Source organism: Hyperoodon ampullatus, assembly GCF_949752795.1.
Source record: "Hyperoodon ampullatus genome assembly, chromosome: 8".
NCBI classification, from domain to species: domain Eukaryota; kingdom Metazoa; phylum Chordata; class Mammalia; order Artiodactyla; family Ziphiidae; genus Hyperoodon; species Hyperoodon ampullatus.
In genome coordinates this window covers 19687353-19711946 of record NC_136921.1, presented here as the reverse complement: position 1 = coordinate 19711946, position 24594 = coordinate 19687353, and the positions used below count along the sequence as shown (strand labels likewise).

The 24594-nt window shown below is 48.6% G+C and overlaps 1 protein-coding gene across 1 annotated transcript; it reads right to left on the bottom strand.

The window, feature by feature from the left end:
• Positions 1–5013: 5013 nt before the first annotated feature.
• On the bottom strand, positions 5014–11786 carry PRKAG3 (protein kinase AMP-activated non-catalytic subunit gamma 3; the record flags this gene model as incomplete). The annotated part of the gene is made up of 12 exons (XM_079710261.1): positions 11753–11786; positions 11125–11280; positions 10375–10778; positions 9298–9379; positions 8761–8819; positions 8613–8658; positions 8351–8405; positions 8025–8151; positions 7724–7889; positions 6042–6079; positions 5714–5860; positions 5014–5130 (listed from the first exon to the last, which is right to left on the bottom strand). The coding sequence occupies exons 2-12, from the start codon at positions 11276–11278 to the stop codon at positions 5014–5016; spliced, it is 1395 nt and encodes a 464-aa protein (XP_079566387.1). The 5' UTR covers positions 11279–11280; positions 11753–11786.
• Between the last annotated feature and the right edge of the window lie 12808 nt (positions 11787–24594).

Genomic DNA, 24594 nt, shown 5'->3' with positions numbered 1-24594 from the left:
ATTCCAGCTAATTTGAATTTGTTGGCCAAATTAGGATCCATGTTTCTGGGTATGACTTTGAGAAAACAGCTTGCCTTCTTAAACACTATGCAGCGCTCCTGGGAATAAAAAGAGTATCCAGTGTTTTCTGGCTATCCACATGCTCGTGTTCTATAGAAGTTTTAGCCTTGAATGTATTTTGGCTTGGTAATAGCAGTTTATTTTCAGGTCATTATTTATGACTCCACTTTTTTTCCCCATACTTAATCACTAGTTTTATTTATGTTTTTCATCGTTTGGTTTTTCTTTTTTTTGTTTTTTTTACACCTTTATTGGAGTATAATTGCTTTACAATGGTGTGTTAGTTTCTGCTGTATAACAAAGTGAATCCCCTATACGTATACATATAACCTCATATCCCCTCCCTCTTGCGTGTCCCTCCCACCCTCCCTATCCCACCCCTCTAGGTGGTCACAAAGCACCGAGCTGATGTCCCTGTGCTATGCGGCTGCTTCCCACCAGCTATATATTTTACATTTGGTAGTGTATATATGTCAGTGCAACTCTCACACTTCATCCCATCTTACCCTTCCCCCTCCCCGTGTCCTCAAGTCCGTTCTCTACATCTGCGTCTTTATTCCTGTCCTGCCCCTAGGTTCATCAGAACTTTTTTTTTTTTTTTTAGATTCCATATATATGTGTTAGCATACGGTATGTGTTTTTCTCTTTCTGACTTACTTCACTCTGCATGATAGACTCTACGTCCATCCACCTCACTACAAATAACTCAATTTCATTTCTTTTTATGGCTAATATTCCATTGTATATACGTGCCACATCTTTATCCATTCACCTGTCAATGGACACTTAGGTTGCTTCCATGTTCTGGCTATTGTAAATAGAGCTGCAGTGAACATTGTGGTGCATGTCTCTTTTTGAATTATGGTTTTCTCAGGGTATATGCCCAGTAGTGGGATTGCTGGATCATATGGTAGTTCTATTTTTAGTTTTTTAAGGAACCTCCATACTGTTCTCCATAGTGGCTGTATCAGTTTACATTCCCACCAACAGTGCAAGAGGGATCCCTTTTCTCCACACCCTCTCCAGCATTTATTATTCGTAGATTTTTTGATGATGGCCATTCTGACTGGTGTGAGGTGATACCTCATTGTGGTTTTGATTTGCATTTCTCTAATGATTAGTGATGTTGAGCATCCTTTCATGTGTTTGTTGGCAATCTGTATATCTTCTTTGGAGAAATGTCTATTTAGGTCTTCTGCCCATTTTTGGATTGGGTTGTTTTTTTTGATATTAAGCTGCATGAGCTGCTTGTATATTTTGGAGATTAATCCTTTGTCAGTTGCTTCGTTTGCAAATATTTTGTCCCATTCTGATGGTTGTATGACTCCACTTTTAATATGCATGTCCAATAAAAACTTGCTCACTTGTCTTCATGGAATGGACTGTACATGACATTGTACTGAATTCTTCCGCGTTTAAGGATGTTTGAAAGAAGAGTAGTGAGAATACTAACAAATCATGTATCTTTTATGTTGTGCCATTACTCTTAGCCAGTGCTTCTTGTAGATCTTAGTCATAACAAATTATAGATAGACCCAATAATGTGACAAATGATTTTACTAATCATGAGAAGGAGGCATTCTTATTTCTCAGCACGCTGTCATGCTCATCAAGTGTTAATAATTGTAAATCTCTAGTTTCTACAGAAAATAAATACAGTTGCCCAGGTCCCATGCCCAAGTCAGGAAACTAGTATTTCTAGGAATGAAGGCCCTGGAATTTGCATTTTATAAAGCTTCCCAGGTGATCCTGTTGCACATCCAGGGTTGAGAACTACGAGAGGGTAGGGAGAGGAGAGACGGGTGATGCTAAGGAGGCTATGGGAATCTAGCCTGAAGGCCACAGAACCTTGGAGGGGTCTCGGAGGCCAGGGGAGGAGTTGGACAAATGATGCCGGGAGAACTTGATCAGAACGGGTTCACGTGCATGAGAAGACAGGACAGCAGGGCGGGATTTCACTCTCATTCTGCACTTGGGTGGGAGTGGTTGCAGTTCTCAAGGCCACTCCTGGCCTCTCTTCCAGCAGCCATGGCGAGAGGGCTGGACAGGAGCTGAGGGCTGGGCTGTGGTCAAAGCAGGCTTCTGAGGCAGGAGGGTAGTACAGTCCCTCACAGAAGGGCCTGAGGGGGCAAACTGCTGTGTCCTCTGGATGGGGGGGGGTGTCCAGAAGGATGGAAACTTACCTGCTTTCAAGGGGAGAAGGGGAAAGAGTGCTTTCCTCAGGCTGCCCTTTCCACCCACAGCCTGTGCTGTGATGGCTGAACTACTGTTCACACAGAAAGCCACCTGACAGCGCCTCGAAGACACCCTGCTACACTTTGCTTAGAGCCAGTGGAGACAGCCCACCCCAGGCCCCCCAAGGACACTATCACTTGAGACAGCCCTGAGGGCACCCCCATCCCATCTTCCCACTTGAACCCAGGACCTTCCCAGGTAGGGCCAGAGCAGAGCCAGCACTGACCTATTGGTTACGGCACAACTGGAAACAGAAGTTGAGTGTCTAGGAGAAAATGCCTTCACTTACTGCCTGACTCATCAAGCACAGATGGCCCCACTCTGTTGGTCTGTGAGGTAAACAGGGTAGATCATATTTTAGAAATATTAACCTACCCTCTCCCCCTTGGACAGCAGATCTGCAGTGTCCATTATCACACGGGAGGGGGTGACACAGCAGAAGCCCAGTCTTGGCTTTGGAATTTCAAAAGCCTGACTCAACAGGGTAGGTAGCAAGAACTCAAGACACGTACAATGGATTTGGAAGACTATATGATGGGTTAGAGAAAAAGGCCCCCTCTTTCCCTACTGTGTAAAGATTCCACAGGCTGCTGGGTATTGGGGAAGCAAAGAGACTGTAGACATTTGTGGGGGAGCCCTCAGAAAAGGACCCTGACAAGGGAGCTGTGTCTGAAGTGAGAGGGGAGTATGACAAATACCCTAGAAAGGTTTGGAGATGATAAGGGTAGAAGGGCCCTGGGCCCCATGTTTCCTGTGTAGAGGCTGGGAAAGCAGCAAAACACAGGGTAGACCAGACCACTTGCTGTCTGTCCCAGCAGATGGGCTTCGGATAGCCCCACAGAGTTTCCTAAAGTCCAGAGGGGTGCAGGGCCAGGAGCTAGAATGTCCCTATGCCCCAGGAGCAGGCAGGCCCAAAGAAGCTTCGTGGTAGGGAGTGAGGGAGCACCTAGCAGGGGCCATGCCAAGTGATGACCACATGGGAATGGGGATGTTTCAGTAGGTGCTGGCACGGGTGGATGATGATGGCTGAGGAACAAAGTCTTACACCACTTAAAGCCTCCCCCCATCACCGAACTTAACCCCAAGAATAGGTGGGAGGGGAACCCCAAATTGGCTGAGACTAATTTCTACAACCTGGTAAAATGGAGTTCATCATAGAAATTACATTTAGTGTTAGGAAAATTAAGTTACGTTTCTTACAGATTAGAGTTTGTGGACTGAGTTGTACCCACTATGTAAGTAACTAACATTTTCTTTAGAGTTTTGCTGTAAATAAAAGATGAAAAAGAAATTTCGGTGGAATAACACTCCACAAGCAAAAGAAACGCCACTTGCAGTGTTTGTCAATTACAGATTTTCCTTCGGGTGTCATTGAATTCAGAAAGGACAGGGATCTTGCCGCAGGTTCAGATCAAATGACCATAGCATTTTCTGAGTGAAAGTTATAAAATCTAAGTTCACGGGCTGTTCTTTTTCGTTTTGTTTTCTCGATGGTTCATCCTCAGTGATCCAAACACAGGCCCTCCCTGGGGACTGAGAACACTGCTTGTTGGTGAGAGTTAAGGATGAGAAAGGAGGGGAGACCTCTCCAACAGGCAGCTCTACAAAACTGCTGCTCTGTGGGGACCCGTAGGAAGCCCTGAATTGCAGTGCTGGGGGAACAGGAGGGCAGTGGCAAAGTTGTGAGGAATCGCTAGGGCAGTTTCCATGGGGGAAGCACACCTGGGACCCCCAGGAGCTGGGGGCATGGGTGCCAGGTAGTCCAGAAGCCGAGGAATCCAGAACCCCTTCCTGAACCCGTGGACTGAGGGCTCCCCACCCCACCGGGGCCAGGTAGGGGGAGAGAAGTGTGGGTGGCACAAATCAGTCAGCCCTGGGGTAATCCTAGTGCCTCTGGTTCAGAGAGCTCCAGGCTTGACTCAGTTGTTCTTAAGTTCATCATTCCATGGTGGACCAGGCATTCCTGAGGGCTTCTGGGAGCACAGGCAGGGCAGGGCAATTGGGGAGGGCTGCAGAAGCCTGTGAGGGAAAGAGAAAGGAAGATTAAATAGGGAGGGGAGGTTGCCTTTCCAATAGGGGAACCTCAGTCTTGCCATCCTTGCTAAGCAGGTGGAATCTGCACCTCCCCCCTCTGCAAACCCCTAGCAAAGGTGCTACCAGGAAAGAGCCTGAGATCATGTCAAACTGACTGCAATGAGTACTTAGAGAGAAGCTCTCTCCTTTCAGCCTTAGTTCTTACCGAGTGTGGAAATTCCATTCAGCCCAGGTTTAGTAACTGGCTTCCTTCCAGTGGAAGTCCAAGCAGGCGGGAATTGACTTGTGAAAGGGCAGATCAATCTCCTGGGAGTCCCTGAAGTCACATCACTGCCTTGCCTTTACTCCAGCCCCCGTCCACCCCTCTTATGAGGGCCTCCATCACCTCAGCTGAGAATGGGACAAAGCAGTGGCCCCGCAGTGAGTCCTGACACTTGGAGTTTTCACGAGGCTGCTCAGCTCTGAACTGGGCCACTCCCATCCTCAGGGGGGGCCCAATCTGAGATCTGGGTGCCCGGGGAGACTGAGGGGCTGGAGCTGAGGTCAATGGCCCAGGGCAGAGCCTACCTGAACAAGAGCCGAACCAGCAAATGGGGGGTCAGGGGAGGTGAAGGCCAAGTCCCCGGCTCCCTTCGCTGGCTTCCGGTTGTGGAAGGTGGCCTAAGAGTGAAGACTCTGATGTTCTCATGCCCCGAGGGCGTCGATGCCAGAAGGGCTCAGCACCAGAGCCTGAAGGATGTCGGAGAGGGACACCACACCCAGGAGGTGCTGGGTCTCATCCACGAGCACCAGCCGGTGCACCTGTGGGTGCACAGAGGCTCAGTGAGGGGGCAGCGCCATGTGGCTACGGCAGCCAATGAGGTTGGCACTAAGAATTAGGGGCGGGGGCTTCCCTGGTGGTGCAGTGGTTGAGAGTCCGCCTGCCGATGCAGGGAACACGGGTTCATGCCCCGGTCTGGGAAGTTCCCACATGCCGCGGAGCGGCTGGGCCCGTGAGCCATGGCCGCTGAGCCTGCGCGTCCGGAGCCCGTGCTCCGCAACGGGAGAGGCCACAACAGTGAGAGGCCCGTGTACCGCAAAAAAAAAAAAAAAAAAAAAAAAAAAAGAATTAGGGGCAAACAATTTAACATAACTGTGGGGGCAAGAGAGTGCCTCCTAGAAACCAGTTAGCGGTGGCTCTGCCTGCCCCAGGGTGGTCAGCGGGCTGCGGCCCTTGGGCGAAGGCCCCAACAACAGGACCAGTCACCAGCCAGTGTGGACACCAAGAGCTTGGCCATGAGATGGGAGGACAGGGCAGGTGCCCGATGGATAGGGCTCGCTGAAGCTGCTCATGAGAAGGACTGGGCCCCGTGTGTTGGGAGCATGTACGAAGGGGTGTGGGTACCTGCTCCCGGACAATCCGGTCGATGACTTCCCCCAAGGTCTCGTGGGGCTGGCAGGAAATGACTTTCTCCAGACACAGTGTCCTCTGCCTCAGTGCTTCTCCCACACTCACATCCAGGTGGTTGTATGTTTGTTGGGCTGCCAGGTGCTGGGCAGGAGGGAGAACTGCTCTTCATCAGCCCTCGGCCAGGCTCCAGCCCCACAGATATCTCCCTGTATACACTTGTAAAGGCCCCCCTGGTCCACAGACACCCCCCCCCACATCGATCCCCCCACCTCAGCCTCCCTGTGGCACCCCCAGCTCCCCTCCATCCCCCAGAGACACTTACAATCACATCAAAGCGGGAGTAGAGGCCGACAACCTGTCCTGCAGGGATTGGGGGGCCGGGGAGGAAGGTGAGAGAAGGGGGAGAGGTTCAGGTCAGAACCAGGATGCTGTGTAGGGGCCTGGGGCGGGCATGCGGAGCGAACTCCTCAACATCCTCCCCACCCCCAGGCTACTGGCTTTATAATGAGGCAGCAGGCCTGAACCCACAGATCAAACAGTATCGCAGAGACAACTGACATCATGCCTCCTGACGTGACAAAATATGAGTACATGGCATCACCTCTGAAATATTCTAGCCTCAATGTATAGCCTGGGGACTTCCCGGGTGGTGCAGTAGTTAAGAATCTGCCTGCCGATGCAGGGGACACAGGTTCAAGCCCTGGTCTGGGAAGATCCCACATGCCGCGGAGCAACTAAGCCCGTGCCCCACAACTACTGAGCCATGTGCCACAACTACTGAAGCCTGTGCGCCTAGAGCTCATGCTCTGCAACAAGAGAAGCCACCACAATAAGAAGTCCGCGCACCACAACGAAGAGTAGCCCCCACTCGCTGCAACTAGAGAAAGCCCGTGCGCAGCAACAAAAACCCAACACGGCCAAAAATAAATTTTAAAAAAAGGGGGCTTCCTTGGTGGCGCAGTGGTTGAGAGTCCGCCTGTCAATGCAGGGGACACGGGTTCGTGCCCCGGTCCGGGAAGATCCCACATGCCGCAGAGCGGCTAGGCCCGTGAGCCATGGCCGCTGAGCCTGCGCGTCCAGAGCCTGTGCTCCACAACGGGAGAGGCCACAACAGTGAGAGGCCCGCGTACCGCAAAAAAAAAAAAAAAAAAAAAAAAGTATAGCCTGAATCTGATCAAGACTTTAGAACTAATTTCCAGTTTACAGGAAACACAGGAAGAGAGGAACAATGTACAGGCCAACTGCAGAAGACAGAAAAGAATCTCTGGAAGTGGGACGTTCTGCAGGACAATAGACCCAGGCTTCTCATCATCAATGTCATGAAAATTAAGTGGTGAGGGAACTGTTCTAGATTAAAAGAGACTTAAGGGACAAAAGAAGCAAATTCAAAGCATAGACCTTAATTGGATCTTGATTTGAACAAATCAACCATAAAAAAAAGATATTCTTAGGGAAAATGGGGAAATGGAATTAGGATTGAATACTAGATAACATTAATAAATTATTCATAATTTTGTTAGGTGATGTAGGAAACATACTTATTTTAAGAGATTCAGATGAAGTGTTAAGGGGTGAAATGACATGATTCTATAATATAATTTACTTTAAATTACTTCAGTGGAAAAAAAAAAGAACTGGTTAATGGCAATGTGTTAACAGTAGTTAATCTGGGTGGATAGGTGGGGTTTGTTATAGAGTTTTTTCTACCATTTTCATACATTTGAAAATTTTCATAACCAAAAAATAGATTAAAACACTTCTTGATATTCAGTTTCATTATGGTGATTTTTAACTTTGAAGCAGTTTACAGCCATGGCTCCTTTAACCCTTTTTCAGAGCAAGAAATTGAGGTCTGGCTCAGAGAGGCTAAGTAACTGATCCAAGGCTCAAAGCAGGCAGAGACATGTAGCCCTGACTCCATCCTGGGCCGCGAGCTGATGTCACATAGACCCCTGCTACCCCCAGTCCCACCCCAGCCAGAGCCCCCATCTTGGGTGTAGGTACCAGCTTCGTTGACCACAGGCAGTGCAGACACGCGCCGGTCCACAAAGATGTCCAGTGCGGTCAGGATGGGTGCCGTTTCGAGCACCATGGCCAAGTCTCGGAACGTGCCAATGCCCACATCTTGGATGGTGCAGGAGAGGAAGGAGGGCCCGGGCAGCAGGGTGCCCTGCTTGGGTTGGGGCCAGGTAGGAATAAGGGTGGAGTAGCCCCCAGAGGGCTCCCAGCTGCTCCCTCCCCAATCCCTAGGGCTGAAGACTCCTCTGCCCCCCGGGTCTCCCCCTGAGGCTGTGCCCAGGCTCACAAAGATGTGCAGGAACTTGAGCAGCCGCTTGTGTGTGAGGATGTGGAGCACAGTGCCTGAGACTGGGTCCAGGACCGGCAGGCGGTGGATCCGGTTCTTGATGAGGGTATAGACGGCTTCGAACAGGCTGCAGAAGTGGGAGCAGTGAGGCTGGGGCAGCCTGGGGAGAGATGCTCTTCATCCCAGCCCCCGGAAAGCAGGACAGGGTGCCAAGGCTGCCTTGTCCGCAGTTTGCCCACGGTGAGCCCGTGAGTTCAGAACTGAGGAGCTGGGGAAGGGGTCTGTGCAGGGCAAGGAGGCCCAAGTGGGTGGCTGGGGACGCTTACCTGTCACTGGGAGAGATGGAGACCAGAGGCTTGAAAGAGCCTTGAAGGTAGATCTCTGCAGGAAAAACTGGAGTCAGGGCAAGGGAACTGGCCACCCTGCCTCACCCAGCAGCCCCCAGCCCCTCGGGCCCCCCGGGCTCCCTATTGCCTTTTCCCTGCTCCCCTCAGGAAATCCCCACTGCCCATCCTCTGCCCGAGGTCCTTAGCCCTACCCTCAACCCTCACACCCTCTGCCCCATTGCAGGCCCCTTTGTCCACTCACCCCTCCAGGTCTCAATCTTATGTTCTTCAATCTCATAGATCTGGACCTAGAACATCAACAGAACTCCTGAAGTCAGACTTGGGCCCCCTGAACTCCCTCCACCCCAGCACAGATGGGTGCCGCCAGAACCCCCAGCCCGCTTCCTCACCAGGGGGGACCTGTAATAGCGGTGCAGCACCAAGATGAAGTCTGTGATGGTCAGCATCCCTGCGGGGTGGGAGCGGGGGGACGGGGGTCAGCCTGGGCCTTGGGGTGGGAGGCAGGCTGAGGGCTCAGCCCCCCCGCCCCACCTGGCCAGTGTCCTCCGACTGAGACAAAAGTGGGGTTTCGGAAAGAGGAGAGGAGGGTAGCTCCTCCCATGCTTGAGAAATGGGGTTCTCCCTCTTATGCTTCCCCTGTCATTTCTCTCCTTTCCTCCCCATTTTTTCTTTTCTCCGCATTTCTTCCTCTTCCTTTTCTCTTTTCCTCCTTAGCACCTATGACATGGGACCATGGGGTGGTGGAGCTGGAGGGGTCAGCTGGTCACAGCTATCCCGCAGATGGGGTCTCCCAGCTGGCACATTTCCCCCACGCCCGGCCCCTGCCCAGCTCAAGCCTGTGGTGTGTCAGAGCTCAGCCCCAGAAGCGCCCCACAAGTTCCCCCGTTTCCCTCCCCCGCCACCTCTGCCTCCCAGCCCCTTCTCACCCACAAAGCTCTGCTTCTTGCTGTCCCACAGAGGTGCCGCCCGGACGCCATTGGCCACCAGGGCGAAGAAGGCCTTCTTGATCTGAGCGCCGGGGAGAACAGTCGAGGGTGAGTTGCTCACTGCCCCTCAGAGTCCCCTGTCCCAACCGGGGTCCTTCCACAGGGCCTTCTCCTGGGCCCTCCACTACACGAGGCTGCCTGCTACTCGACATGACCCTTGTCGGCACATTTGCTACAGAGATAAGGCTGCTGGTGGCCAGAGGCACTGAGGTGACCCCTTATCAGGCATACCAGGGTGTAGGAAACTAACTCAGTGTTTCTACACCAAAGTCATATGTGTACAGATACACACAGGATCGTTTTTTGCTAATCTAAGTACTAGAGGTGTAATTATTTATATGATATGTACGAGATATTTTTTTCTAAATAAATTTTACATGGACTCATTTTCCCTTCATCCTAAACAATATTATCTCTACAGGCTGGTTGTATTTTTCTAATACATATCAAAATAAATACAAAACTACTAAATTAAATATATTTGTCTATATACTGCTAGAGTCAAATAGTGAACTGTGGAGCATACATATACTCTGCTTCTTCTCTACACTCCACACTGCTCTCCTATATGCAGCGAGAAGAAAGGGATCAGGTGTTTCGTAGCCTAGCCTACTGGAAGAGTGGAGACCAGAGCTCATCCTATTTTTCTCTTTTCAAGAGTTCCCCGCTCTTTGTCCTAAGCCACCCTGCAATGCTTTCCATGCAATTCGGGGTGTGCAAAATGCTCCCTCTCATCTTGGGTTAGCCCAGGAGTCCTCTGAAACTTGTAGGGTAAAGCAGGCCTTCCTATCCCCATTTTAGGGATGAGCGAAGCACAAAGACCTACCCCAAACCCTATAGATACTGAGTTGCAGAGCTGGGATGACAATTAGGGGGTGTACACAGAGAGAAAAAGCCCTCCTCCGCCGGTCTCCATGGTGCTAAGAAGGAATTCTGGAAGGGGCTTGTAGCGGGGCAGGGCTGGCAGGGCATCCTGGGGGCTATGAGGATGGAGGTGGGGCGGAGGTGCGGCCTCACCTGCAGCATGGTGTCGAAGATGACCATCTTGGAGCTGGTTGCCATGGCATCGTAGCAGGTGTGCTCCTGCATGAAGTGCATGTAGACCTGGGCTCCTGGCTTCCGCAGCTCATCGTCCCAGCACAGCCTGGGTAACGGTGCCTGCGGGGACGGGCATGGGGCCGGCCTCTCTTCCACCAGGCCGAGCTCATTGCCCCAGGCTGCTGTAGCCGAGAACTCTATGCCCAGATCCAGATCATCTGTGCTGGAGCCGGAGGCTGAGGCTGCACAGTCAGCAGGGAGGATGCCCCGCTCTGCTGTGGGGGAGCCCACCCCAGCCAAGGGAGCAGCTTGGGTCCAGGGTGTGGCCTTGGGGAATGTGGCCTCCAGCCCGGTGGACTCAGCAGCTGGCCTGGACTGGACACCTGTTGGGGGGGAGAGGACAGTAACTCCATCTGCCAAAGCACTTTCTCATCTGCTGTCTCCGTTCATCTTCACAGCAGCCTTGGGAAGCCTGGATGATGAGGCCCCCACTTTGCAGGTGAGAGAGCTGAGTCTCAGAGAGTCACACAGGATGGTGGCTCTGCCCTGAGTTGGCCATGCTGGGCCCCTGGGTCAGCAATGCACTTGTCCTCTCCCATGTGGGGAGACTGAGGCCACACGATGTCATGTGTCTGTGTTATGGGGAGATCCAGGGCAGAGCTTGGCCCCAGGATCGGGGACTTCCCACTGCCCCCAGTCCCTTCTCGCCAGAACTGGCCTTGGCCTCACCTTCCCCCAGGCCTGGCGGCTCCCCTTCCTCTGCATCCTCCTGCCTTGTCCATCTCGAGGCCTTGGTCCCCTGTTCCCCATGGCTTCTTTCTGAGCTGGTGGTCATGGCTGGTGACGGCCATGAAGTGCTATCTCCTTGCTCTAGGAAGCTCATCTCTGGAAGGGGGAATGGGGCCTGTGTGGTTACTGGGGAGTAACACAATAAAATCAATTAAAATGTTATGAGCGATAATATTTAATATTTGCAAGCTTCCAAAGGGCTTTTCCACCAACTTGTTTCTCATTCAAACCTCATAGCAATCTTATAAGGGAGGCATTATCATCCCTATTTCACTAACAAGGGACCTGAGATCAGAGAGGTTAGTAATTTGCCACATATCACACAGCTAGTAAGTGATAAAGTCAGGAGGGTCCAAATCTTCAGACTCTAGATCCCCCCTTTCTTCTTCTGAAAGAGGAAGGAGTTGGGGTAAAAGGCGGAAGAAGAAACAAAGGGGAACAGAGAAGGGAAAGGAGAGGAAGACAAAAGCCAGACTAGTAGAGTGGGGGAGATTGGGGGCCTAGAGACATGGGAGAAAAGGAAGCGGGAGAAGAGGCTGGGCCCAGGGGGAGGGGCAGCCGCACCTACCTTGGTGCTCAGGTCCCACGAGGCTGCTCCAGGAGGGCGTCTGCGCGGAGAAGAATGTCTGAAGGGGTGGGGAAAATGCCCTACACTCTGAACCGAAGGGAGCTCCCCTTCCCACCACACACACACGCCACAAACACACACACACAAACACCCGCCTCACAAACACACATAAACACACACAACCTACCCAAACACTTATACGCACTCAGAAAACCACATATTCAACACTTCCCAGACACACACAGAACCACATAGACTCACACAAAGAATATACACATGCAGACACCCTCATGCTCACATACAGAGAAAATCCTGGCCAAACACACCCACACGCACGCACACGCGCACACATCCACGCGGTGGTGCGCTCTCGGCCCTCCGGCCTCAGCGGCTCCGGCTCCCGCCACCCAACCCCCGCGCGGGACCCGGTACCCTACGCAGCGCGTCCTCCGGCGCCGGCGGGCTCCAGGAGCAAGTGCGCAGCACTATTCTGGGCCCGGCCCCTGGCACCCTGCCCTCCCGGATCGGGTTCTCTCTGATTGGGTGTCGGGCAGTGGGAAGGAAGGGGTCCAGCCGGGAAACCTGCGGGCTGGCGGGGAGGGGTGGGGCGCATGTGGAGTCTCCATGCCTGGTCATGGGCTGCCTCCTGGGTTTCCGAGGACAGGGGAGAAGGACCCCGCTGTGAGGGCACTGGGGTGGGAGGAGGTGAACTGTCAGTGTCCTGGGTTTCTTCTCTGAGGGTCTCTCTCATCTTTGTCAGGCGCCAAAGGAGGGAAAACAGAAGCGGGTTGAGCTGAACTCTGTTCCTTTTACAACTTCGGTCGTGGGCGGTGCTAGAGTTAGAAAGGGCAAGTTGCAGCTGGGAGGCTGGGGATAAGAGGTTTGTGGGTGGTCCCGGGAGAGTGGCCAATGTGTGTCCAGATGTCTCCATTTGAGTCCCAGGGTCCCGTCCCTCTCTTTGGTGGAGGAGTTGGAACTGGATGGTTAGGGCAGGTGGGGAGTTGTGAGAATCGCCTTGAAGGAGTGAGGTGGGCTTGCACTTGTCTACAGTGTGGGAGACACCTATTTCTTTTTCTTTTTTTTTTTTTTTTTTGCTTTTTTATCCAACCATTTATTCTTCAAACAATTAAGTACCCACAGAAGCTAGGCTCTGCCTTTTGGGAAGCTCCCAGTCCTAAAGTTCAGAGGAATTTAATATAGGAAGAGACCCTAGGGATCATCAGGTCCAGTGTCCTCAAAGCAAGAATCCCTTCAGAGACACCTATTTCTACCTGTGGAGGTACATCCAGGTGTGCAGAAGCCCCAGGCCCCCCATCCCGCTGTGTGTGCTGTCCCTACATCTCCTGGTGCCAACAGGATCCCAGCCGGCTCTGGTGGCTGCCCACCCCCCTTCCTTGGCATTCCTGGGGCCTGAGTCAATACCCAAGTCAGGAATGCTGACCCAGCTGCTCCAGCTCCTCTCTCTGCCCCTCCCTTCCTCTCCTCCTTCCAGCCTCTTCCATCCCAGTCTCGCCGTGGAGTGGACAGACAGTAATGGGTTATTGGATTTCTCGCTGATTCAGTGAACGTATTTCCCATCATCCCTCAAAGCCCCTGTACTGCTTATGGGAACTGAGGAGGAGAGCAGATCAGGGAAGGGGCTTTGCCTTCCATGTGTCTTGAGTAGTACTGGTGGCGGGTGCAGCTCTCCTTCTGCAGGGTCCCTGTGGCCTGTTACTGTCTGGTCCCAGATGATGGAATATCAAAGGCACAGCCAATGGGACCTTCAAATGGGGGAAAGATCACATGGACCATCCCTGGAGATATGCGGTGCCTCATACCCGAAAAACCCCACCCCTTATGCTCTGGACCACCTTCACAGCCAAGCCGGATACAGAACAGGTCCAGCTCACACCACTGCCTTCTCCTGCAATAACCCATTCTCCCCTCCACCTCAGATATGTTCCACCTACAGGACCAGTAACAGGGGCTCCTCTTTAAACAAAGTCCCCCTTGATTGCATCACCCTCATTGCACTGATCTCCTTATAGCCACGTTCTGTGTGCATATCTCACTGTACACTGGGCTGACACTCACCTTTACATTCACATGTAAATGCCTTCTATCTCTTGGTGAACAGTGGGCACCTTGATGACCAAACTATGTTGGCTGGATGTGATGGAAAATCTGTTTTGGGGTCAGATGGACCTGATTAAAATTCATGCTCTGCCATTTGACCTTGGAAAGCATTGCTTGTTTTTTCTGCGCCTGTTTCCACGAATCTAAAATGAGGATAAAAACAGTCTGTGTCAGAGACCGCCAGTGGCCTCCCAATATCTATTTCTCTCTTCTTCCTTTAGTAATAGAATCACTTGAATTTTAGCTGGAATAGCTGCCTAAATTCCCAACCCTTGCAGTTAAATATAGCCTTGTGACTTAATTTGGCCAATGTGAGTGGTAGCGATGTAAGCAACTTTCAGGTCATGACTTAAAAGAAAGAGGCATGAGTTCCCCTCTTCCTTTTCCCCTTCTGATGGCTGGAATGCTAATGTGATGGCAGAAGCTAGGGGACGTTATGTCATAGCCAAGATGGAAAATGCTTGTTAAAGTTTTCAGAGTCACCCTACCAGGTTTAGATTGTCTATAGACTGTTCCATGAGAGAAATAAACTTCCTTGTTTAAGTCATTCTTAAATTGAGTCTTTGTTACAGCAATCAAACATGTATCCTAACTAATGCAAAAGCTGGCATCTGGAAGTTGCACTGCTTTAAAAGCCTAAAACAAGTGGCATTGGTTTGGAAATTGGACTGCAGGTAGCAAAGAAAACTATTGTACACTGGTAATCTGGTGACCATTGCTATGATACAGCAAAATGTATGGCATATCTGTCATCTATGATGCCTTGAAATGTCATCATATGCTAACAGAGCCTGTAACTCACGGAAACTAGCGTGTATTGGTTTCTGCTTGCTGCTACTAGTAAAGTCCCACAAGAGAAATGCACTCAGGCAGTGAGTTGTAAACGGTGGTTTGAAAGAGGCAACCTTAGCAAGGGCTGTACCTGTGGTCCCAAATCTTTCTCAAGCACACCCTGTTCTGTAGACACTGAAAGCCAGCCCAGTGGGCAGAATAGGGAAGTTCTCTTCACAGCCAAGCATATTTTTTCGGACGACCTCAAGGTAGCCACCAGCAGTTTGAGAGAAAACAGGAAGAACACCAAGTCCAGAGTATTCAAGCATAAAAATGGTGAGACAATTGGCTGTGGTTGCACAAATATGAAATAAATCAGAAGGCTTGGGAGATTTTGAGGGTGTTACATTGGCAAAGAAACTACAAACCTGGTCAGCAAAGACTGGTTTGACCCCCCCAGTTGTCCCTAGCCCCCCAAATCTGCACCAGCAGAAGGAGGACTGTGAAAGTTGTAACATCTGCAAGGACAGCGTGGTCTCAAGTGCAGCCACAGGGGATGCCGGGTGAGAAATAACTTCCCAGGAGGCAATGCCAGAGACCACGAAGGAGAGTAGACAGTTTCCCAGAACTGGGGATGAGCTGCCCCAGAACTTACTCCACTGCAGGGAAGCAGCATTGCAATTCCTGTCCAACTAGATTCAGTGACTGTTAAAGATCAGGTAACGGCCATGTGTTTGCCATTCTTTCCTGTTCTGAAGTTTATCCTGTTCCTCCTCCACTGTTATCTCAGGGAGGGGGAAGGCCAGATTACATGCCTTTTGGTTCACAGGGCTCTAGACTCTGAGGACCCATCCACACCTAGGCCCTCAGAGATCCTGGGCTCTCAGCTGGAGATGTGTCCAGATGGAACTCTGCCTGGCCTCCCTCTGAAGGGTGCTAAATGTGTTCTCTGTGAGGAGTGGCCAGGCGGTGGGCTCCGGCAGAGCAACATCTATTCTCCCCTTCTTCTTCCTCTGCTAGTAACTCCTCACAATTTTAACGAAGTGCAGGATTATATTTCCCAGTTTCCTCTGCAGATAGCATGGCCACGTGACTAAGCGTGGCCCATGGGATCTGCCCAGCCATGTTATATGCAACCTTTAAGGGTGCCCTTAGGAGGAAAGGGCAGATTTTCCTCCTCCTACCGACTGGAATTATGATATGGTGGTGGGAGCCGGATCAGCTGTTTGAACCCAATGGTGGAAGAGGCAGGTTGAAAATAATAGAATCTCCTCCATTCCCCATCTCTGGACTGTTATGTGATAAAGAGAAATAAACTTCTATCTTGTTTAAGCCACTGACCCATCGACTCATGCATCTACTAATGCCATCTTACTAATGCGTTTACATCGTGGGATCGGGGTAGGGTTAGAAATTACAAGTGTATATAATGCTGCTTCACATTTATGCAGTGCTGAATATCTACTAGACACTGCAAAACACATTGTGTGCAGGATCCCATGTAATCCCTCACAACCCTATGTGGTAAATTCTTTTATTATGATGATGCTACAGGTCAGAAGATCAAGGCACAAAGGGATAAAGTAACTTGATCAAAATCTCAAAGCTAGTGAGATGAAGTCCAGGGTCAGACCCAGTGTTTCTAGACTAGCACCACACTCTCAGCCACTAAGCTTAATGTAAATGAAGCACAGGCCTGGCATGTAATATATGCTCAGTAAGTGTTTACTATAATTATTACCTCGCCACCTGTTCCCAGTCTCCCTAGCCCTCCAGCTACAAGGTTCTGAAAGCAGGCAGGCTGGAGGGTGGGGTGGGAGCTCTGAGGCTCCAGTAGTCATCTCATGGTGGCATCAAGGTTGGGATGGAGGAGGGCTCAGCTGGGGCAGACACCAGTGCTGCACAGCACTGAAATCATAGTGATTTTCCAGTTGTAAAAAAGGAGCTCCTACACCTGCTCTTGTGGCCAGCCCAGCCCCACCCATCCTCTTCAGCAGGGTGAATCAGCAGAAGGCACTGGCTTTTGTTGGGAAATAAATACTCTTTGAGTGTTAGAGTTTTGTCTCTGGTCATCGTATAATATTTCTTGAAACCCTACATCTCGGCTCACTCTCAAAACTGGGTGTAATAAGGACACTGCCCTCTGAACCTAGGGTGAATTTGGCTGCCATCTCTGGATAGCTGATTTGTCTAGGACATGGGGCCAGGATCCTGTTTAAGTGTTATTTTTATATCAGTAGGAGTTAAGCAGCTTGAGGAAGCCAAGAGAGTAGCCTGGATGAGACCATTACTGATAAATCGCAAATGGGGTCCCCTGTGCCAGAGTGGTTGGCGGGCTGTGAGAGCAGCCTTCATGCCAGCCACCCAGTCTCCAGCTCCTGTCCTGTCTGTGTGGCTAAAACCTAGCAGCATCTATGCCAGTGTCCTAAAGACATGGACAGCACCAGCACCTTGTTACTGCAGTTTGGTCTGCCCCACAGGCCCCATTACTGAGCCTTTTTCTGTCAGCTGCTGGAGACTGAAGTGGACAGATGATGCTTTTGTCTACCCAGGATCCATTTCACCCCTCTTTTGGCAACCTCCCAAGTTTTCTTTCAGGGAACCACATTTTCTCCAATCTCAGAGCACCTGATTTTCAGAGGAGCTTAACCATGGATTCCAGGAAGTATACATCTGACTCAGACTTAGCCAATGAGCACATCAAATTCCCCTGGTCACAGTGAGGGAGGTATTGACCGAATTAGCCCAATAGGGGTGAACCCTGGGACTTTTGCTGCCAATAATGGGAACTCTTTTCCACTGGATTTGGAGCTGTGAGGATTTAAGTGTGGAGATTCTGCTACCATGCAGAGTGGAGCTGCTTGAGAATGAAGATAAAACAGAGGGCAAAAGAACCACAGTATGATGAGAAAGACCAGATCTTCCTGACATTCATTGAGCCCCTGGATCACACTGTACCTGAAGACCTTACACTAGGTTTTTTCTGTTGCATTAACCAATAGAATCCTTTTTTGTTTAATGCAGTTTTTTAATAGTTCCTTTTTAAAATTATTTATTTATTTGTTTGTTTATTTAGGCTGCACTGGATCTTCACTGTGGCGCACAGGCTTCTTTAGCTGCGGCATACAGGGTCTAGAGCGCAAGGGCTCAGTAGTCGCAGTGCACGGGCTTAGTTGCGGTATGTGGGATCTTAGTTCCCTGACCAAGGGTTGAAACTGGGCCCCCTGCATTGGGAGCGTGGAGTCTTAACCACTGGACCACCAGGGAAGTCCCTGTTTAATGCAGTGTGAATTGAGTCTTCTCAATTTTCACCTACAGCTGAAAGAGCTCCCATACCAGAGTTAACAAAGAAACAAGACCAAGACACTTACAAAAGCTTCTGGGCATGATGTTCATTCATTGCATCTTCCCAAGAAAAAGTGCACATTTGAAAATGCAATCAGAGTAATCAACAGGGTGTTGGGGGACAGAAGATAAAAAGATACTTTGATAAAATACAGTAAAAGAAGAATTGGAATGGGACAAAGTTAGTGAAGGAAGGCCTCCTAAAGAAGGTGAGTTTGGATATGGAAATAATGATCGTGACAACAGCAACTATTTGCTGAACCCTAACTATGTACTAGGCCCCAGGTTAAACAGTTTACATATGTGGTCGTAAAATATTTTGAAATAATCCAAATTGAGGGGTACTTCTTTCTACCCTCTAGCCCTTTTCTCATTCAAGTTAGAGTTTCCTTGTTTATGGTCTCAAGGAAGAAATGATACAATGTAAAGAAGAGCTCTTCTGGCTTTTGAGTTTCAAAAGTGAGGTCTTTGGGGAGGAAAGGTAATACCTTTGGCTTAAAGAAAAGATTTGAGAGCTTTGGCAGGCTAGGTTATTCAGAAAACGTATTCCACTAAAAACAATTTAAAATGTTGAATAAGATATAAAGAGCATCTTCTTAAAAGCACTGAAAAGACAAGACAGTAAAGACTAGGCCCAAGTGAAAGGAAAATAGGCACACAGTGAAGTTAGTGAGAAAGAAGTGGCTTTACTCTAAGCCATCTGCCAATTCTAGCAAGAGCCATATGGGATTATGGAGGCCAAGGACCCATACAAGTTGGGAGTACGATAGGAGATCCCATCTATAAAAAACTGGTATCTCAAAGGACCACATCCTCGGAGTAAATATAATCCAGAAGCACACTAGCTCTCACATAGATTTACAGTCAATGCTTTCCTCATCTGAATGGTTCAGAGAGTGTCAAAGTTTGAACTTGGTTTAAGGTGGTAAGGTCAGTAATCACCCCAGGGCCTGGCAGAAGCAAGCAACAAATGTTCCCTGGAAAAATGTTATCTCTTCCAAAGCCACAAGTTATTCCAACAACATCCAGCACATAGTTGAAAATAATTAGATACGCAAGAAAACTAGGAACCGTGAACAAGAGCCAGCAGAAAATACACATAGCAGGAATAAACCCATAAGAAATTCAGAAACTGGAATTATCAGACACTTTATTTATAACAAATGCTTCTTATGTTTAATGAAATAGGAGATGAGTTTGAAAAGGCATGGAGCAAATGGGAAACTATAAAAAGCATCAGAACACAGTTTTCTAAAAAAGCAAATAGAACTTCTAGAAATGAATGAAAAATACAGAAGTGAAAGGAAAAACTTAATAAATGAATTTAACAACAGATGAAACACAGCTGAAGAGAAAACTGAATGTTAGGTTAGAAGTTACCCAGAGTGTAATACAGAAAGTTTAAAAATATGCAAAAATATGTATGAAAGAGAATGAGAGATGTGGAGGTTAAGTAGAAAAGCCTAAAACATATTTAAATAGAGTCTCAGAAGGAGAGTAGAGACAGAATGGGGTAGAAATGCTATCTGAAGAGATTAGTTGATATTTTCTGGAACTGATAAACAATAACAATCCCTAGATTCGAAAAGCCTATGAATCCCCAGGAGGATAAGTGAAAGAAACCCACACATAGAAACATCATAGTGAACTGCAGAAAACCAAAGAGAAAAAAATTGAAAGTAACAGAAAAAAAGATCACTTTCAAAGAAATGACAGTCTAATAGCTGATTTCTCAGTAGATAATGGAAACCCAGAACTTAGTAGAGCATCTTCAGAGTGCTGAAAGAAAGTAACTTCCAACTTATAATTTTACATACAGAAAATTTATAAGGAAGATAAAAAATTTTACTTTATGACAAACAAAAACAGAGAGTTCACCTCAGTAAAGGAAATTTTCTAAAGAATATGCTTCAGAAAGAAAGTGATTCTACAAGTTAGATCTGAGAACTAAAAGGAATAAACAGCAAGGAAAGTGGTAAAAATGTAGATGAATCTAAATGAATCATAACTGCAAAAAAAAAAACACCTTAAGAATTATAATGTCCTGTGGGGTTAGAATTAAAATGCTGCCAACCATAACATACAAACCAGGTGTGGTGAAAATGGAGTATTTAAAGTATTTGAAAATCCTTGTGTTATCTGGGAAGAGGAAAAATTTTGATTAACTTTAGATTTTGATATTTTAATCACGCATGCTGCAATGTCTAGAAAAGGCCCTAAAAGAATAGAAACACAGTTAGTAAATAAAAGGAGGAAGAAATGAGAGAGAAAGAAACAACAGAACAGATGAGACAAATAGAAAGCACAAAAGATTTCAGAGAATAAATATGAAATAGCGTGAGACTTCTTTAGCCCCAAGAGGATATGAAGATCTCTTGGTTTGGCAGGAAGAGAAGAGTTAGATGGGAAGCAAGAGTGAGCAGATGTGAGTCCCTGAGGAGGGGGAGCGTGCCCCTGCCTCCTCCCCCTGGCTGGTTTGTTTGGTAGCTGAGAGCAGAGGTGGCCTCTGCCTCAATTCTTGGGTAAAATCCAAAGTAAAAAGTGTTATGTGGTGTGTGGGGGGAGATAGGCCCTTAGATCACTTTACAGAGTTTCCCCAAACCCAGCATGGTAAGGGAGCAGCATCCCTTGGATCCTAGCGTCCAAGAGAATGCAGGAGGAGACCAAGCCTTTGAAAGTCCCATGACATTTTGTGTGCCCAAGAGTGGAACAGAAGTGGAGAGAGAAAGAGAGGATGAGAATGAGGAACAGCACAATAGCAACCTGTATGGCCCATCAACTAAGCACCAGATGGTGTGATGAATGCCTCAGTGGATGCCAAGTTGGACAGATGATGACTGAGAACCAAATACCTACTCTCACGCCCCAACCTCAGCCTTGCAAAAGTACTCAGGTACTTAGACACAACCCCAGGGGAGTTGAGGAGACCCTGAATTCACTGAGATTAAATTCCTCAGAAGGCAGGCTGTAACAGTATCAGGCACAAGTAATAGAAAACTCAATTTGACTTGGTTTAAACAAGATGGAGATTTATTGGTTCGCCTAACAGGGCGTCCAGGGGCAGGCTGGTCTTCCAGAGCTACTTTGATCCAGTGGCTCTGATCTACTTTCCCTTGATTATCTTAGCTCTGCTTTCCCCTCCAGTGTCAGCTTCAAGTTCTGAGGTGGCAGCAGCAGTTCTGGACTCCTTATCGATGCCCAGCAACATCCAGAGGAAAAGAGACAATCTTTTCCTGTACTTTTTTTAAAGAGAAGGAAACACCTTCCTAAAGCCCTCGGCAAACTTCTCTTTGTATCTCATTAGCCCAAAATGAACCACGTCCTCATTCCAGAACCAGTCCCTGTCACCAGGGAAGCACGTTTAAGACGAATCAGGGCTCATCCTTGACTGAGGTCAATTCTCCCAGTGGCATGGTTGCTACAAAATAAGGAGGAATGGAATGGGTATCGCAGAACGACCACAACTACAGCCCTCCCCTTTAGTTGCCCAATATTCACACACACCCTCTGTGCTACGTTACACACAACTTCAGAAATGTCCATGCCTACCAAAATGCACTCATGCCCTTCTAAGAAAGATACCACCCAAACTTCATCCCATTATGTATCCAGGTGCAAACCCAGCATCTCTGGGGGATGTGCAGGCCTCTCCATCAAGTCAGTTATGTGCACCTGGATTTAAAAGAAACCGGGTGGGGGAATGAGGTGATAGCTTCTTGTTATGTGCATTTGGAAAACTCTGAGCTTCCACGTCCTTGGGTATTCAATGAGAATAATAATGGCTGCTATGCAGGCTGTGATACCGATTTAAACTAAATAATGACAAAAATAAAACAATATGAGTTGTGTGTATTCATTTCTCCCCTTCTAATCATAATAAATGTGCTGCCTTTGCAGCTGATATGCCAAAATCCTGGAGCTCAAAGTGACGCACTTTTTTTTTTTTTTTGCGTTACGTGGGCTTCTTGCTGTTGTGGCCTCTCCCGTTGCGGAGCACAGGCTCCAGACGCGCAGGCTCAGCGGCCATGGCTCACGGGCCCAGCCGCTCCTCAGCATGTGGGATCTTCCCGGACCGAGGCACGAACCCGTGTCCCCTGAATCGGCAGGCGGACTCTCAACCACTGCGCCACCAGGGAAGCCCCAGTGACGCACTTTAATTAGCAAAGGACCTGCTTTTTCCCCTGGGATTAGCCCCCACCCCACCCCACCCGCAGCTCCTTCTTGGAGTCTGTTCCATACACAGTCAGCTCTTCCGTGCTGGACTACAGTCCCACTGCCCTGCTGTCCTTTGCAGTTGCCACCCTCTCCATTGGCTGAGGCCCCCCCACAACTGTCCACCCCACTGCCTGTGCCATTTCCTTACTCCTCTGACCACAGACCTCTGTGGCTTCTGTCTCTCTCTTTGGCCAACAGAAATTTTCCATCTACTTCAGATCAGCTATTTCAAAATGGGTTCCCATAGTCGAAATTCTGGCCCCTAGTAATACCCTTCATTCCCTTGTATCAGAGCCATCTCCTTCCCAGAGTTTCAGGGTATGGAGTACGGACTGAATTCTGGTCAGGTACAGCCTCACTTCCCACCTGGATTCACAGCATCCTCCAGCATCCCAGCCCTGCTGCCCAGTACAGCCTCCTCTACCAGATTTCTTTCACACACAGTGACTTTGCCTCCAGACTCATTAGCTCGCTTGCTCTCCCCTAGACCTCCTTCCCAGTCTACCTTCTTCAGGAAGTCCCAGCCCACCAGCTGCACGTTTATTTATTTTTTAAATTTAAAAAATAATAATTTAGGGCTTCCCTGGTGGCGCAGTGGTTGAGAGTCCGCCTGCCGATGCAGGGGACACGGGTTCGTGCCCCAGTCCGGGAGGATCCACATGCCGCGGAGCGGCTGGGCCCGTGAACCATGGCCGCTGAGCCAGCGCGTCCGGAGCCTGTGCTCCGCAACGGGAGAGGCCGCAGCAGTGAGAGGCCTGCATACAGCACAAAAAATTAAAAAAAAAATAAATAAATAAATAAAAATAATAATTTATTATTTATTTGGCTGTGGTGGCTCTTAGTTGCGGCACACAGGATCTTCATTGTGGCATGTGGGATCTTTGGTTGCAGCACGTGGACTCGGTAGCTGTGGTGCGCAGGCTTCTCTCTAGTTGTGGTGTGCGGTCTCCAGAGCGCGCGGGCTCAGTAGTTGTGGCGCACGGGCTTAGTTGCCCCGCGGCACGTGGGATCTTAGTCCCCTGTATTGGAAGGCGGATTCTTAACCACTGGACCACCAGGGAAAAGGTCAAGTTTTCTCCTGCAGGGCCCCTTGGTAGCATGCAGACTCCAGTGGACATCTGTCCTAAGCAGTCCTAGTTTACCTAGAGGCACAGAGGACATTTAAGGAGAGTCTGGGCCTCAACAGAATTTCTGCTCTGCCCAGCCAACAGTGTCACACTTCCTGCGTAATTTTCAGCAAATCACTTACATTTTTGAGCCTTGATTTCTACATCTCTAAGATGGATAAAGCAGCGCTGAGAGGGAAATTTATAACGCTAAATACTTAAAAAGTGGGGAGGAGGAAGAGAGGAAAGATATTTTTAGCGATACAGAAAGATATTCAGGACACCTTGTTAAATGGGAAAAGCAAGATGCAGATGGTGTACATCGTATGTTAACTGCCTTTTATGTAAGAAAGGGGACTGGAGTATACATTTTTATTTCTTGATTCTGCACAAAGAAACACTGGTAGGATACATGAAAAAATAAAAGTGGTTGCCCATGGGATTTGACAGGAGATGGGCTGGGGAACGGGGAGGTAAGAAAGTGGGGTACATGGGAACTAGGTGGGAGGAAGATTTCCATGCATATTTTGTAGTATTGCCCTGATTTTCTGAACCTTATAATGTGCTACCCATTCAAAAGAACAGAACAGTTTTGTTTTTTAAAATGTAAAGTGTAAAGATAAAAACAAACAAAATCATAATCTCCCCACCAGATAATCCCTGTTGACATTTAAAAAATAATAATATACAGACATTGTTAGAAAATTCCAAAGCAGTGTACAGAGGTATAAAATTGAAAAGTAAATCTCCATTTCCCATTGCCCCAAAGGTAGTGCCTGTTAAGAGTTTCTTGTGTTTCCTTCCAGAAATTTACCCGTTTATAGGATTTATCCCAGTGCACTGTTATTGTTCTCTCTTTTTCTTTTTTTTTTTTTTGGCTGCTCACACGGCTTACGGGATCTTAGTTGCCCCACCAAGGACTGGTCCCACCCGCCCCTCCCTGCCGCACCCCGCAGCCCTGTCAGTGGAAGCACGGAGTCCTAACCACTGGACCGCCAGGGAATTCCCAGTTCTTATTTTCTTCATGAGCAGTATGTCTTGACCGCATCAGTACACGCAGAGATCTTATATTTTATGGTAGTATTTGCTGTCATATAAGTAATTATTTCCCCATTAACATTTAGATTGTTTATAGCTTTTTTAAAAAACCCATTACCAGTGATATACTAGTGAGCTGTCTTATTTAAACATCTTAAAATTTTAATTTTTATAATTTGAACTTAGATGAGGTAAAAATGATGCATTTGAGTCTTCTGTAGAACATGATAGTTTTCCATGATGCTACCT